Here is a 17,927-nt window from a genome sequence, read left to right on the forward strand (position 1 = left end):
TTTCATGCAGTAGAGATACTAAGTCCTGCACCTCGCTGTATTTGTATACCTGACCAACAAGTGCTCAAAGCATCCGCTTTGTGCACCCATTGGTAAGTGAGGCACTTATGATTAGTGTTATCATTTTAAAGGACCATATTAATGAGTTTTGTTTGTGCCTCTCTTTAGGATTCTCCCTTGTTCTCTCTTGATCCCTTTTCTCTCAATGTCTAAATCACTTTATTAGCCCTTGTTCCTCGCTATTGCCGTGGTTATTGGAGGTCGTCTGGGCGTGTGCTACTGCTGTTATTCCACGCTGCTAATACTAACGCCGGTGTCATTGGCTATCGTACAGACGCCACCAACACAGCTGTTTAAAGGGGACTGCCCATTTTGACCCGTGTGCTGCTTTGTGCTCCCCTTCATTTATTTGTTTGTTTAGGATGTATTGATTTGCGTTAACATTTTTGGTGCTCTGCTTTTTGTTTAGTGAAATTGTTTTTCGTTTAGTTATGCAGAGCATTTATTTGGTTTTTGTTATTTAGATTTCTTTTTGTATTATTATTATTATTATTATTATTATTATTATTATTATTATTATTATTATTATTATTTTGAGAGTCAATTGTTTTGATTCAGAGTGTGTGTGTATATGAGATGTTGTAATCACAGCTGTAGCTGTCTCAACCAGATCATAGAGTAGGTTTGTTAACCTGATTGACTCCTTTATTGATGTTAGTTATTTTCTGTTTATTTACTTTAATTTTGATTTATTTCAGGAATTGAGGTTTCTCCTCGGTGGATGACTGGTCCTTCCAACTGGTGGTGGTGCTTCTTTCCCGTGTGCTGTGAGACACTGAGTGCTTGATAGTGTAATTCGAGTGCACTGTGGTGTGCGTGTGCTGGGGTAAAGTCAGTCTGCTTGTATCCAGTCAGTGGGAACCTCAATCCTGTGTGTTTTTGATTTTTGTTTATTTATTTTCCTTTTATGAAGGGGGAGTTTTTGATGTGCTTTTTAACAAATGAGTACAACCTTACATTTTCATTAAAATAAATATTTTTGTACTTTTTGTAATTACTCACGCCTCTGTGCCTTTTTGAGGGGAAACGAACCTGTGTGTCTTTTTCTAATAGAGTTATTTCCCTGGGTCACTCCCAGGGTGGCGTAGTCGGTTATTTTGATTCAAAGAGTTCTAACTCGTATCCATACCCTCGTCACATTCGTTTGAAAGGTTTATTTCCTGACACTGTACTTGCATCTTTTGACCTGAGAACAGTTGTGTGTTAGAAAAGCAAAGTGATATATACAAATATTATTTAACTTGTTTTCCCTTTTGTTTGTTTTCTACTTTATTTCCTGTTCAATGTTTTTCACTGATCAAAGCTCCACCAGAGTGAAAGCATTAATAGCATACTACTGTATATTTCAATAAGCATTGCTTAAGATCCAATGAACATCAACATCAACACTCAGTTAACAGTGCTACAGTTGCTGCTGATAAGCCTGTCAGGCTTTATTATGTGAGAACAACTGTCTAGATGTACATTATCCCTTACTTATGTGACCAATAGGGCCACACGGAATCTGCACACGCAGATTTCTGCAGATTTTTAACCCATCATTGAGTCTATGTTTACACTTCTGCAAATTTGTGTAAATTTATATGTATTCAATGATTATATTTATTTACATTTATTATGATATAATAATAGCAATATTAAAATGTTCATATGGTTTATGTACAGTACAGTTTGTAAAGTCATATTGGGGGGGGGGGGTTATTTGACAAGTAACTTTATTGTATTGTAGGATAATACATTTTTAACATTCAAGGACATCAAGGCACATTTTCGCACCTGTAAACTAACAAATGCAGTTGCCCTCCCATTAACAGTATTTCCTATAAAACAAAAATAATCATTCTGGAGTCATAATAAGTCTTATTTTTATAGTTTATAGTAAACAAATAATTTTAAGGTCAGTATTATAAACCTCCTCAAGAAATATGTACTGCACATTTTTTGTCTACACAACAAACCAGTTATATAAGACTTGACTAATTATTCCAGGAATTGTACAGGAATAGCGTCAGCTGCAGCAGACTGATTATATAGCTCCAGGTTAAACTTTGACACCTTAATGGCGATCAAATACATTAAAAATAAATACAGGCCACAACTGAACATCGAGGATGATCTCTAAGTGGTGGTCTCCAAAATTAAACCAAAACTAGACTTGTGCTGAAAACGTTGTGCCCACCAGTCTCTTTAGTTGAGGTTAAACAAATTAATAAATGACTATAAAAATGATATGGTGGTTAGACTGTTGCACTTGTTTGTGTTGTCAATTTGCTCGTGTTTGTATAGGCCTAATATTTTGTATGCAATGTTTGTATATTTATAACCACCTGCAGGAATTTGGGGGTCGTGAGTCACTGGCATTGTTATTTTTGGGGTCACGGGCTAAAAAAGTTTGGGAACCCCTGCACTGGGTAATCTGCATGACAAGCCCTGCCTTCTCATCTTGTGAATAGAGGAATGTGAATCTAATACATACAACAAAGGCATTTCAGTATTTTTTTAGGGTTGCAGACAGCGTCCTCTAGTGGATTTATGTAAAACATGCAACAAAATACCTGAAGTACTGTGTCAAAAACGTAGGCTGGGGCATGCATTTCCAATGAGCCTGAATTGTATCTAAGGGCTTCAACTGTCAGAAATGTTTACAAATGGCTGTCTTAAAGTAAAATAAGCAAACAGTTACCTGCGTCGCCTCTTGCATATGATGACTCCAGCAATTACACAAGCCAGGAGGAACACTAGTGAGGGTGTTAGGATGTAAAGACCAGTAGTCTTCAGTACAGTGAGCATCGCGTCTGTTTCATTACAGAAAGTGAATAAAAGAATTAATCATTATTAGTGCTATTACTAAGATAGTCAATAGAAAACTATATATGATGAGACACGGATAGATTACTCACTTTGCAAATATAAGACAACAGATTCTGTGATATTGCCTCTGGAAAATGCTGCAGAGCAGATCAGTTTCTTCCCATGGTCTTCTTTTGCACCCAGAACGGTTATGGTGGAATAGGCGACTCGTTCAAAACCAGAAAGTGATTGTCTCCCTTCTGAGACCTGCATGTTCACATAGTTCCATGTGATGGTTGGATTCTCTTTCTGACAGAAATGGTGGACGGTACAAGTGAAGTTCTGTTCGACACCCACAGTGACATCTGCCATTTCCGGCTCAATTGTTATGTTACGGTGAACACCTGAAATAAATTGTCAATCAAGGTCTCACATTTAAATGGCTGACAGAACCCACATCAACTCAGATTTACATTTACTCACATTGTACACGTAGGGCAACAGAAGCTTCAACGTTTTTTCCAGAAACTCTTGCAGTGCACGTCAGCTTCTTCCCATGGTCTTCTGTGGTACCCAGAAAGCTTATGTTGGAATAGGCGACTCGATCAAAAACAGAAAGTGTTTTTGTCCCCTCTGAGACCTGCATGTTCTTGTAATTCCATGTGATGATTGGATTCTCTTTCTGACAAGAATGGTAGACGGTACAGGTGAAGATCTGTTTGATGCCCTCAGTGATATCTGCCATTTCAGGCTCAATTGTTATTTTTTGATGAACACCTGAAATTGAGATTAAATCTTGTAAAATGTCCAACCATGACATTTATTATATATTTATAAGTGACATCTGACAAAGCGGTTCATATTTGTGTTCACTCACATTCTGAACTTTGTATTTTTTTAGCAGTCATTGTTGTGCCACCATGATGTGTTACTGAACACTGAAAAGTTGTGTTTTCTGCCTTTACGACACCTGAGCGTGTCAGAGTGCTTCTGCACTGACCGTCTGAACTACAGTAATCATTTATTTGGTCAGATCCTTCTATACCATTCAAAATGATGTTTGGTTTGCTGTATGGACACGTGTGGGAAGCTGAACATGTTACTGTGATCTTGTCCCCCATCTTCTCTCCTCCAGAAATACTGATGCTGGGTAGCTGTGGACTTGCTAAAAACAGAAGAAATTACACATTTAAACAACACTCTCTGATTAACCAGATAAGCAGTGAATAAAATATGAATATTTTAGTATCTACATACCATCAACAAGGATTGTAGAGGTGACATCATAAAATGCAAAAGTGCGCCATCCAACATTTTCAGGGTCGATCCATGGGTATATTTTCTCTCTATGGTGGGATTGATCCAGGTTTTTGATTATAAGACTACAATCACCCCTTGAGCCTCCATATAAATCAGTTTTTCCTCTGAACTTGTCAATTACATTATTTGCATATTTAGGATCATAGACTAAAGGATAACCTTTAGAGACCCACTGATACCACACAACTCTGTTTGGCTCTGTGGGTGGGTACGATGTGTAGCTGAAAGAACATGGAATCACCAGACAGGACCCTTTGAGGCCGTGAATTTCCTTTGGCATTCTCACTTCCCATCCTAAAGCACCAAACAGCAGAACACCTGAGGGACAAAAGTTGAAGAACAGTAATGGCTGAGTGTTCATCTAAACTGACATTTTCAGCATTTAATTGAACTCATATTGTTTTCTGTTAGCGTAGCTAGCTGTTTTTGCTGGAGTTAAATTTGACCATTTATTGTGACAAAACAAAGAGGAAATCAGATACTTTACCTTGAAAAAGTAAATGAGGCAAAAGCGATGCATTCATGTTTCTGGGTCAAACATAAACAAAAACTAAAGTTAAATGATGATGATGAAGCCTTTGTCACATACACCATTAAAATGCAGTGAAATTGGACCCTCCCCGATCATACACAAACATCACACATTTCAGGGGAAGACAGGTCAATGAGAGGAGGAAAGGAAACAAGATGCATTTGGGAAGAGAGAGGCAAAAAAAGCCTCTCTCACATTGTTCTTAAATTAGGACAGTGTGAGATCAGGGGGGAAAAAAGCCCCAGGAACCAAGCACATAAACACATAAGACATAACATCGCAGCAGGGGATGTGGATATAGTACGATGAGGGCGGCAGCCATCTGGCCCTGCCGCTAGAGAACGCTGGTCACAGACCCGGCTACCCACACCAGTGGGTGAAAGCACACAATGGCGTGGGGTACGGGGCTAGGTGGTGATTGTCTATCTGTAGCTGCGTACAGTATGTATGTGTAAGCCTCTAGAGTCTCAACAGGTTTCCTTGGGACAGGGAACAGGAATTTTAGAGTCTCTTTATCTTGCTATCCGGGTGAAGTTGTTTGTCTCCAGCCGAGGCCATCTTGCAGGAAAGTCACAGGACAGCCGAAAGAGAAGAAACAATTTTTTCAAATTTAGGCCAATATCTGCGAATTTCGCAGAATGTCCATTACTGGTTTCTAGGTCTGACCAAATCTTGTTGCAAAGCTGCTAGTTTTACCCTGATGTTTTCCAATCTTTGGTCCAAGGCCACAGTCTGGTTTGTAATGACCCTGCTCACCACCGTTTCAATGCAGCCAACCAGCTTTGTGGGGTTTTGAGCCGCACTGACTGCTTTTATCAATCGTCGAGACCCCAGGGCACCGCATAAGCCCATCAGCAGAAACCCTGTTATCAAATTTTCAAATAGATAAATATCTTCAATATCCTCCAGGGACAGAACAGCCAGACACAGACCCACATATCCCACCCGTCCATCACGTACAGTATTCAGCTGCAAACATCCCCATGTGACAGGTGGGTTCCCCCGAACCCAAACTTCTCGTTGAGAAGATAGTGTCAAACATCATTTGATCAAATCCATAATATCTTATTTGTTTGGAGAGCAGGGCAAGGAGAGCCTCAAAGATAGAATGAGACGAGACAAGAGGAGCCAGTCAGGACCGATATGAGAGGGAGAGGAAAAAAAAGTGTGACCATCTTCGCCTAGAGCCAAAGAAGAATTGGTAATAGTGGATAAACCAATTGAAACTGCAGTGTATAAATTATTTCCAGCATCACTTGAAGGGATAGTTCAATTAACAATGATCATTGTCATAATTTATTCATCCTTCACTTGATCAAAACCTATTTGAACACAAAAAATAAGATGATGTTCTGAAAATGGCTGGTTGCTGGCATCCATCGGCATGAAAATTGTAAAATCATTCTACATTTTAGTTGTCAACATGGTTTGTAAGTTGAAACAACTTGAAATTTCTAAATAATATTTAACATAGTTTTCACTATGGGCTGTGTGGTGGTACAGTGGGTAATGCTGTCGCCTCAGAGCAAGAAGATCGCTGGTTTGAGCCTCGGCTGGGTCAGTTGGCGTTTCTGTGTGGAGTTAGCATGTTCTCCCTGTGTTCGCGTAGGTTTTCTCCGGGTGCTCCAGTTTCCCCACAGTCCAAAGACATGCGCTATAGGTGAATTAAGTAAGCTTAATTGTCCATAGTGTATGTGTGTGAATGAGACTGTATGGGTGTTTCCCAGTGTTTGGTTGCGGCTGGAAGGGCATCCGCTGCGTAAAACATAAGCTGGATAAGTTGGTGGTTCATACTGCTGTGGCAACCCCTGTTTAATGAAGCGACTAAGCTGAAAAGGAAATGAATGAAAGTTTTCACTGTCTCAGCTTGTCTGTAAGTTGACTTAACTATAGTCTTTGGACAAAATTTGTCCTTAAAAACAGAAAATGACTTTATAAGGAAGATTATTTCTTATGAATATTATTTCGTATTTCGTTAATTAAGTCTATTAAATTTTAAGTACATTGTGTGTAATTGTTAAATTGAAAGCAAAGTCCTTTAATAAAATGTGTACTGTATTTTGTTGTAGGCAGCACTGAGTAAGTGGTTAGCACTGTCCCCACACAGTAAGTTCACACAGTAAAAAGAACCAGGACCAGTGTAAGTTCAAATACAATGACAAATAAGCAGAACTTGCAAAGTCTAGTTGAAATACATTAATTTATACTTAAGTTTTGCAAGTCTAGGTTACTTAAAATAAGTTCAGTCAGGTCCTCTCGAGTCAAAAAGAACAATAGACAAGCTTCAGCTTATTTCAAATTTATTGACATTCTTCAAGTTTGCATTAGGTGATATGGCTCTGTTCTAAATTCCCTGTCCTTTTCATGAGCTCTATGAAAGCTAAAGGAAATAGCAGCAGTTTCAGGGGTAACTCTCTGATTTTGAATAGGAGAGTAGCCAAATACTTCAGAACTTAGCAAGCTACAATGACAACCCAATGATATTGTTTAAGTTACTGTAGCACAAGTTGAAAGCAACAAGCAGAGCAGAGGAAAGCAGAGTGAGAAGTACAGATCAGCTGATAAGGGCCGGGCTTTCCAAATCTAAACTAATAGCAGAGCTTGACTTAGAGGCCTGTCAGAACTTACGCAGAATGCTTCATTAGTTGGGTCAACTATTTAAGTTGGTCAACTAAACATTTAAGTTAAAAATACTTGGAGAAATAGCTAAATAAAATCAAAAGTCAAAGCAAAAGAAATTATTTTAAGTTGAGTGAATTTTATATATATATATATATATTACAATGAATCGTAATTGGTTCCCTACTGTGGAGGTCAACGGGTGTCTGCAAACAGCATTTTTCAAAATTTTGTGTTCAACAGAAAAAAAAGAATCTCATAACGGTTTAGCACCACATGGAAAGAATAAATGTAATTTTCATGTTGGTGAACTATGCCTTCAGTTGGCTATCTAACTTTTTCTAACTTGTGTTAAAGGGCAAACTGTCATCAATAAATTTGTCATAAACTTGTGTACAATAAGATGACATTATCCTCACTTCTCAACCACTGAACATCTAAAACACAAAGAAAAATGTTAAAGTAAACTTAACTAAAGCATTAGCAGACTATTGTAGCACCAAAAACTCGAACAAGTGATTGTTTTAACACATATACTGTTTGCTCATTGTCAGGGCTATTTTAAAACTTCTTTGAACCCTAGATGTAATTAATATTATTCACACCCTCCTACCATACCAGAATGGCTGGTTCAGCCCGAGTCCGACATGTAATGTCGAATTGGAGAGGTTACTCTTACATGTACAATTTTAGCTAATGTTTGTGTCCTCTTCAAAATTAGATTTTGATGAATTTTATGTTTATTGTGTTTATTCAACTATTTATTTAATATGATTATAATTTGCACCCCGAATACATTATATTTACTCTGTGACTATGAGAAACAGGAAGCACCACTTTAATTACTCTACAGAAATGCATCAACCCTGTAACAATGCGGAACAAGTGGATAACAGTTGCATTTAACTATAAACATGGGACAAAAAAAATCATCCAGTAATTACAGGAAAATGTTATTTACCTTTTTTGTCATTTTGCTTTACTTATTTGCCTTACCTATTTTGAATGTTATTTAACCAAGTTATAAAACCCAGTTTCTCAGTAAATAAATTCTGGAATAAAAGTTGGACATTCATTCATTCATTCTCTTTTTGGCTTAGTCCCTTTATTAATCTAGGGTTGCCACAGCAGAATAAACCGCCAACTTATCCAGCACATGTTTTACGCAGCAGATGCCCTTCCAGCTGCAACCCATCTCTGGGAAACATCCATACACATTCACTCACACTCATACACTACAAACAATTTAGCCTTCCCAATTCACCTGTACCTGTCTTTGGACTGCGGAGGAAACCCACACGAACGCAGGGAGAATATGCAAACTCCACACAGAAACGCCAACTGACCCAGCCGAGGCTCGAACCAGCGACCTTCTTGTTGTGAGGCGACAGCACTACCTACTGCGCCACTGTGTTGCCAAAGTTAGACATTTGAAAGACTTAAAGTTGTTTTCAGCTAAGTTAAACTTTAATGCTATGCAAACTGAACACACTCTGCTGTAATGGTTGCATACGTGGTAAATTCTTACTTCAAAACTCAAGAGCTGGATTAAACAGTTAATTTAAAAATGTTAACCCAACAGTTGGATTTGCCTATATTTAACCCAAAGTTGGATTAAAACATCCTAAGTTTTTTTTTTTTTTGAGTAAATTGTTCCAATACATGTACATACAGTACGTATTTCATGTAGACACTAACAGTACATGTAGATTTGGTTTACTTATTGTGTATTTTGATGGCTGCAATCTAAAGCATTACCAACCTATGTCATATGTAAAAGTTCCAAGCATTATGACGGTTTTCACAACAGATGAAAGCAGAGGCACAGCTAATACAGTGAGATGGGCAGATAATGATTATTTGCTGTACAAAAAATAAAAAATAAAAACAATTAAAACAACTGTTTAGAGTGGAAATTACACAAATGGAATCCATAAACAAAAAATGATTAGGACCACAGCTTACCTTCTCAGTAGTCTTCTGTAGTGGATTGGGAAAAGCAGATTGCAAAATAAAAGAAGTGAAAGAAGAGCAGAGAGCGATATTGCTAAAACTCAACACTGTAAAAATGATTTCCTTTGGTATTATTGCGTGCCAGAGTGCATCACACCAACAGACTTCTGCAGTGACACAGTGGTAAAATATAGTACTTCCTGACAAGAACACTGCTGTTTGTGACTGACAAGAAGGACTGTTTTAAGACCTCTATAAAACACAAATGGTAAATTTTAAAGCCTGTACAAAACACCAACCTGAACATACTGTGTGTGTAACAATCATTTTTGTGTTGGTTTAATTTTCCAGCAGGTTCCATTTGCACATTTCTCTGTTTTAATAAGATTATCTACTAAATGATCTTGGTTTGTTTTCACACATTGCTACAGGATTCCTCTTTTGGTTTTATTTTAAGTGAAAGAACTGCATTTAGTCCTGATTCTCCTTGTAACTATTTGTGAAAGAACATCTAACAGCAGTTCAAATCCTCTTCCTCCAGAAGAGAAACCAAAATGGATTTGCAAAGTCTCCACCTCATTTCCTGGCTTTGTTTTCTGCTCCCAGTATCCTGGCTATGTCAATGTTTAGGATCCTGTCCAGCTCTTTCAATAGTTTCTGGATGCAGACTTACCCCATTATGGGTGTTTCTCCAGCCTCCAGCGCCTAGACTGGAGCTCTGCATAAGAAGCTTGGCCAGAGGAGAAATGGTCGTGCCCAATTGAGCCTGGTTTCTCTCTAGGTTTTTTCCTTCACTTTTGTCAATTGGTGAAGTTTGTTCCTCATCAATGTCACCACTGGCTTGCTTGGTTTGGGACTTGTGGAGCTGCGCATCGATGGATTTGCTCTTCAGTGTTTGGACTTTCAACAGTGAAAATTAAACCACACTAAACTGAACTAAACTGAACTTCAACTCTGAAAACTGGACTAGTTTCAATTTTAACTTCTAGTACTTTTAGAAGAAGCTGCTTTGACACAATCTACATTGTAAAAGTTCGATAGAAATAAAGATTAATTGAATATACAAGCTGAGACTGAAGAATGTAGTAGCAGCAATTTACACACATTTAAGGAAGAAAGAGGCAGGAACCAGCAACACTTAACAAACTTTTGCAGATTGGAGTTTAGCAGATGATGAACTGCTAGAAGGGTTCAAAAGGGCATAGGGTCCAGAGGCTTAGAAGACTCCAAACTAGAGCCTGAGGTGAACAACCTTAGGCTTAATTCTAATTCTATTTTTGTACCCCTACCCCATGGCCCTTAAAACAGAAAGTGAAGGGGAAGGGCTTCAAAATATACCCTTCCTGCTTCGCTACTGTTCGGACGTCTTTGCTTACTGCTCTGCTCCCTGCCCACCTGCTTTTATATCTTATACACTAATTTTAACTTGAGCCTATCAGCACAGTGCTCAAATGACACAGCTTGAAGATCAGCATCGATTCTACAAACTATCTGGAATATAGCTTTACTAACAAGAGGGGAATTATCATCCAAACAATCCTCCCGCTACCAGCTATCAGCTGCTCACATTCCTGAGATGGGAAAACACGGCTGTGTAAATGCCTCTGTATCGGATTAATTCAGATTCTCAGTACTGTTCAAACTGCCACAAACTTCTAAAAAAGATTGCAGTTCTTGAAACAAAGTTACTTGCGATCCGACCAGAACTGCAGCTTCATTGTGGACCCTCACAGCATATAGCCGGTGAGTCCCATTAATCTATTCCTGCCACTATTTTGAGCACAGAAAAACAGAATAAAACTGAGCATGGCATAAACTGAAATGTTGAAAATGAGCATTGGCATAAACAAGGTGCGAAACCAAAGGGTATTCACGGGGTCAGATCATACGCTGCCGCATTAGCATCTTCTACCCCAAATACAACTCGGACTCAAATACAGCTTCAGAACAGATATGAAGTATTGATATTCGGAAGGAACAGTCAGATCTGCTCAAGAGAGATTTCTGTGAGCTCTTGGAAACAGTTGAAAGATTGAAAATTCAGCCGTTTATCAGTGGACCACTCCCTGCAAAAGGGACAAATATGTTTTCACGGCTTCTTGGTCTAAATGTATGGCTGCAGAAAACATGTAACAGGAAAGGACTGAATTTTCTTGACAACTTCAATCTCTTCTGGAACCAAAGACAACTGATGACATCAGACGGCCTTTACCCAAACAAACTTGGTGCAAAGGTGCTAAAGGACAATATCTTTTTCTCCCTGCATCATCCATCAGCTGTGTGTGCCACTGACCTCAATCCAAATGGCACATACACACCTAGCAAATGTCCGGATGACCACAGAACCTCAAATCAGCTCCTGAGTGGACTTGGGGCTGATGCATCACCCAAGTACAGTGATAACGCCACGCAGTCAAAACACCCACTGTTGATAGAGACACTGTCACTGGCCCTCTGCTCAACACAGACAGACTGTGATGCATCAGAACAGCATCAAGTCTCATCACTCAAAAATGATCCTCAGGAAAACAGCCAGGAAGACATAGTTCAGCAGCCAGAATCTCCAGACCCACAGCCTCTGTCACCAGACACGTTCTCATTGTCACCTTGCTTGCCTCTCTTGGGTTTCTCAAAAAAGATGGAGGAACTGGTGTAAGCTGGAACTAAACTCTCACACTCCATTGCCGCAAGCCCCCAGTTACCAACCAAAAGGCGGCCTGCTCCACAACCACCTCTGAGCCCACCTGGAAGAGCCCTCCGACTTTTGCCCCACCGCCAGGTCCCAAACAACAATGCACCATCTTCAGCTGGTGAACACAACAGCTCTCCATAATGTGTCTCGGGTGCCTGCTTAGATAACAGTGCCTTTATCAGATGTTTACAGAACAAGCAGGAACCCAGTGTGTCTGTAGCTTTCTCTACACATATGTTGTATTACGTGACAGAAAACCGAAGACTTCTTCAGGCCGTATAGCAAATCACTCAAATTTTGTGTCTATTAAATATAAATTTGGGACTACTGTAGAAAAAATAGCTAAAACTATTAAGTTAGCACTTTTAAACATCTGATCACTTAACAATAAGTCACTTTTAGTCAATGATTTTATGAACACAAATTGCCTTGATTTTATGCTATTAAATGAAACTTGGCTAGATGACAGTTGTTAGCGCAACAGTTCTGAATGAAACAGCTCCTTTAAACTTAGGTTTTTTAAATGTTTGCAGAGCCAATAGGAGCGGTGGAGGTATCGCTGCCCTGTTTAAAGATGTTTATGAGTGTAAACAAGTGTCATTTGGTGACTATTTGTCTTTTGAATATCTGAGTATAGCACTAAAAGGTGCTCCACGTATTTTACTGATCATTATCTACAGACCTCCAAAATGTTCTCCAACTTTAACTTTTATTGATGATTTTACAGAGCTGTTATCATTAGTAACCTCTGAATTTGACTATTTTACCATTGCTGGGGATTTTATATTCACATTGATAATCCAGAAATCATTGCTGTAAAAGAACTGATGACTGTTTTGAACACTTTTGATCTGACTCAGCATGTTCAAGGACCCACACACAATCGTGGACACACTCTTGATCTACTTATAACTAAGGGTTTACACATTTCATCGACTATTGTTAAGGGTGTTGCACTATCTGATCATTTCTGTATTTTCTTTGACATATTGATCACTCCAGCTATTAAAGACAGATCTGTCTCTGTCAGAAAGAGATGCACAAATGAGAACACTAATGAGCAGTTTATGAAGGCCTTTTCACTTGTACCAAGTATATCTGCAGACTCTGTTGATTCTCTCCTTAAATTGTTTAACTGTAAAGTTAAGAATGTCATAGATGACATTGCTCCTGTTAAAGCCAAGAATATAACTAGCAGGCAAAGGGGATCTTGGACAAGGTCACTAAGAGTACAAATGATGAAAAGACAGTGCAGAAAAGCTGAGCGTATGTGGAGAAAGACGAAACTAGTAGTCCATTATAATATCTATAAAGACAGTCTTCGTGCTTTTAATATGGAACTAAGCACTAATAGGCAGATTTTCTTTTCAAGCCTTATAAACAGCAACGTAAATAATGCTTGTACACTCTTTGCAATGATAGAGAGACTCACAACCCCCCCCCCCCCCCTTCCCAGTCGGATTCCCAGGTGAACTACTTTCTGAAAGCCAAATGTAATAAGTTTGCTCATTTCTTTACTGACAAGATCAATAATATCAGAAAGACTATCAGCTCATCTAATCAGCCAAGTTGTGTCGAAGTCAGACTAGCTCAACCACAACTTAAGAAATCAGACATTATGTCTGATTTCATGGCAATTAATGGTAAAATCTTAGAAGAGATCGTGCAAGTTATGAAAACATCAACCTGCAGTCTTGAAACGCTCCCCACATCATTCTTTAAAACGGTGTTTACCTGCTTAGAAATGGATCTTCCAGAAGTGGTAAATGCTTCACTTCTCTCAGGGATTTTTCCAAACTCACTTAAAACTGCAGTTGTTAAACCTCTCTTGGAAGAGAGCAACCTGGATAGTACCCTATAGAGCAATTACAGGACCATCTCAAATCTCCCTTTCATTGGCAAAATCATTGAAAAAGTTGTTTTTTACCAGGTTAACAAGTTCTTAAACTTCAAGGGGTGTTTAGACAATTTTCAATCTGGTTTCAGACCACATCACAGTACAGAGAGCGTCCTTATAAAGATAATCAATGATATCCACCTAAATACAGATTCAGGCAAACTAACAGTGCTGGTACTGCTCGATCTCAGTGCCGCATTTGACACTGTCGATCACAGCATACTTCTGGATTAGCTGGAAAACTGGGTTGGGCTGTCTGGGACGGTCCTCAAATGGTTCAGATCTTACCTTGAAGGGAGAGGTTACCATGTAAGTATAGGTGATCATGGGTCAAGGTAGACACCCATGACATGTGCGGTCCCACAAGGCTCAATTCTGGCACCTCTCCTGTTCAACCTTTATATGCTTCCTCTAAGCCAAACAATGAGAAAAAACAAATATCCTACCACAGCTATGCTGATGACAATCAGATCTATCTAGCCTTACTGCCTAATGACTACAGTCCCATTGACACCCTCTGCCAATGCATTGCTGAAATTAACAATTGGATGTGCCAAAAACTTTCTTCAGTCAAACAAAGGGAAATCTGAAGTGATTGCGTTTGGGAACAGAGATGAGGTTCTCAAGGTGAATACGTACCTTGGCCAAACAACAAAAAATAAGGTCAAGAATCTTGGTGTGACTCTGGAGTCAGATCTGAGTTTCAATAGTCATGTCAAAGCAGTCAGTAAATCAGCATACTATCCTCTCAAAAACGTTGCAAGAATTAGATGCTTTGTTTCCAGTGAAGACTTAGAGAAACTTGTTCATGCTTTTATCAGCAGCAGGGTGATTACTGTAACGGCCTCCTCACTGGCCTACCCAAAAGACAGTCAGACAGTTACAGCTCATCCAGAACGCTGCGGCCAGAATTCTGACCAGAACCAGGAAATCAGAGCACATCGCACCTGTCCTCAGGTCTTTACACTGGCTCCCAGTTACATTCAGAATAGATTTTAAACTATTATTACTGGTCTATAAATCACTAAATGGCCTAGGACCTCAGGACATTACAGATATGCTCACTGAATACAAACCTAACAGATCACTCAGATCTTTAGGATCATATAAACTAGAAATTCCGAGAGTTCAGTCAAAGCAGGGTGAATCGGCTTTCAGCTACTATGCCCCTCACTGCTGGAATCAGCTTCCAGAAATGATCAGATGTGCTCCAACAGTTGGCACATTCAAATCAAGACTGAAAACACATCTGTTTAGCTGTGCCTTTACTGAATGAGCACTGTGCTACGTCCGACAGATTGCACTATTATGTTTTTCTCTTCTTTTACATTCTTTTATAACACATTTTATCTGTTTTTATGCTTATTTATTTATTTATTTATTTTTTATACCATTTTTATTATTTGTTTTTATTTCTCTTATACTTGTTTCTTTTATTCCTGTTTATGTAAAGCACTTTAAATTGCCACTGTGTATGAAATGTGCTATATAAATAAAGCTAGGAAATAAGACACCACTACCACAACTTCACACGTCATCGCATTCTCTTTCTTCATATATGAGATCAGACGATCGCAACTGCTGCAGTTATTCCAGTTGTGTTATTTTTTGGTATTTATCTTCAGGAAATTACTAATAATAAGATCACTGGCAATAAGATTGTAACTGTACTGTGCATTTATAATGTGGCCATATTCATGTAAACACAAGAAAACATCATTAACATTACACCAGACACTGTAGAAAGCTCATTCCCAGCCACTAGACTTTTTTGACGGTATTCGAGTGTCATTGAGTGTCGGATGTAAAAGTATGATGTGGGACTGCTATACAGGAGTTATTATTAGGGATTATAGATAGCGAAATTTAGCTAATTTTATTTTAGCATTTTTTTTAACCAAGCATGACTGTAAAACACGTCTTCAGCTGCACTGACCACTTCCTCTTTCTTAAAGTGCATCCTTCTTCTATTCTGGCAAATTGCAAATGCTGACTATTTAGTTATAAGTTTTCAAAAACAATGAAGTGATTCTTCTATTGTGTCTACCAGGCGAATACTATGGTTGGACTGAAGAATAGCCAATGCAATGCTTATTTGAGTTTGTATAGATGAGTAGTCAATTAGAAATATGGTCTTTTGGGTATTGTGGTGAATCTGGGGAAATATAGCTTAAAATAAAATTGCTTAATATAAATAAAACCTATCGACTGCTCATCTTCAGTTGCTTTCAAAATTATGTTTATATTCCACATGATGAGAAAAGACAACAATTGAGTTCATGTATGTCATTGTCCATGGACTGGGCTCAGAATGGGGAAGCATAACAAAGTTCTTTTTAATTATTTTAGGCGTTCAATATGACATTAACCCTTGTGTATTGTTCAGATTGACTACCCTTTCATTATGTTGTGGCTGTTTTTTGCCCTATTTACATCCATTATAATGACTTTTATTGCAAAGCCATGACAGCATATACTCATGCTTTCTTGTTTGTTGCCTGGTTTTCCCTGTTGAAAAGAGATCAAATGTGTAATTTTTACTGTTCAGTAGGCAGCTTAAGCCTTTAGATATAGGCCTGTGCAAATAAGTTTCTGTATTTTATATGGAGTTTAATGGAGTAAAACAGCAGATTATTGTGTGCACACTATACAGTAAGTACACTTACTATGTTTACCATGTCCTGAGAGCTGAGGGGCTTGTTTTGATTTTCTCACTCATGTTAAGATAAGTGCGCAAAGGTCGTTCTCTTACACTCTTGCACACACACTACACTCCATATACAGTAGATGTCAGAAACTAAGCTTTTTTTTTTTTTTTTTGCACTGCAATTGATGATCAACAGTTAAAACAAAAAATGTTACCTCTTCCCAACAGGGGAAACCAGCAACAATCAAGAATGCATGATTATATGATGTCATGGATGGCTTTGCAATCAAAAAATGTCATTATAATGGAAGTCAATGAGGCAAAAACAGCCACCAACATAACGGAAGGGTAGTCAATTTGCCCAGAATGTATTGTTGAATTTGATAAAATATCAAAGCATTTTCCAAAATACTGCTTATTCTGTGTTAGAATGTCATAAACATTTTGCAATTCAAGATTAATTAACTTAACCCTTCATAATCTGCAGCATTGTGTGCTTTTTGTGGTGGAAAGGCACAGAAAACACACAAATGCTGCAGATTATGAAGGGTTAAGTTAAATTAATCTTGAATTGCAAAATGTTGATTAAGGTATTCTGACACAGCATGTCACACAGCAAAATAATGCTTATTCTATGTAATGATTTTAAGAATTAAAGGGGTTGTGAATTAAGAGAACAAATCGTCCTTGAATTTGTGACATAAGAGGTCATTGTACAATAAAAAAAACAAACATCCTGCAAGCTTCAGACCTTAAACATTTATTCATGAGTGTTTTATCTTTTATCAAAATTAACAGGTTTATATTTAGTCTCAGTATGAAAATACTAGTACATCTGCATTGTTCCCACAGTAGATGCATAATAAGAGAGAAATGTAAAAGAATTACTACAGCAAACTAAATATGTTAGGTATTGTTTTTTTTTATTGTTGTTGTTAAAGAAAACAGTATTTAAAATGAACAGTTTTGTGTATGTGGTGAATGATGCTGAAATGTAAATGCATTTCTTTTCTAACTGGTGAACTTCGGTCTCTAGCTTTCAGACTTCTCATTTCAGATAGTCTCTAACCACAAAGACATCGATGAGTTAACAGCCATAATAAGTATGATGTCATTAACACCTAGCATGCACTTTGATCTATTAACACCTACAGAACATATGCAGTATTATTATGATATGAAGCATGAATATAATGCACAGTTATATGACAAATGACCAATATCACAGAGGGTTTCACAAAGAAAGACCTTTTAGAATCTTTCAGAATTAATTTAAGACATACAGGGGTTATACAGTGAACTGAAAGCTGGCTTTAGACCACAATAATTCATTAGTATGGTGTAGGACCTCCTTTTGCAGGCAATACAGCTTTAATTCATATTGGGAATGACCGATACAAGTCCTGCACAGTAGCCA

The 17,927-nt window shown here is 38.1% G+C and overlaps 1 protein-coding gene across 1 annotated transcript in view; it reads right to left on the bottom strand.

The window, feature by feature from the left end:
* The window catches only part of LOC130242060 (Schwann cell myelin protein-like), a 67,961-nt gene extending 58,572 nt beyond the window's left edge, over nt 1–9,389 (bottom strand). Inside the window, exons 1-7 of the mRNA XM_056474081.1 lie at nt 9,287–9,389; nt 4,658–4,698; nt 4,108–4,488; nt 3,728–4,015; nt 3,334–3,627; nt 2,961–3,254; nt 2,744–2,855 (exon numbers count right to left, since the gene is read on the bottom strand). Of these exons, the coding sequence (XP_056330056.1) occupies nt 2,744–2,855; nt 2,961–3,254; nt 3,334–3,627; nt 3,728–4,015; nt 4,108–4,488; nt 4,658–4,694 (1,406 nt within the window). The 5' untranslated portion in view covers nt 4,695–4,698; nt 9,287–9,389. The remainder of the gene's footprint in view (nt 1–2,743; nt 2,856–2,960; nt 3,255–3,333; nt 3,628–3,727; nt 4,016–4,107; nt 4,489–4,657; nt 4,699–9,286) is intronic.
* Nucleotides 9,390–17,927: the final 8,538 nt, after the last annotated feature.

The sequence above is a fragment of the Danio aesculapii genome, chromosome 15 (genome assembly GCF_903798145.1).
Source record: "Danio aesculapii chromosome 15, fDanAes4.1, whole genome shotgun sequence".
Lineage (NCBI taxonomy): Eukaryota > Metazoa > Chordata > Actinopteri > Cypriniformes > Danionidae > Danio > Danio aesculapii.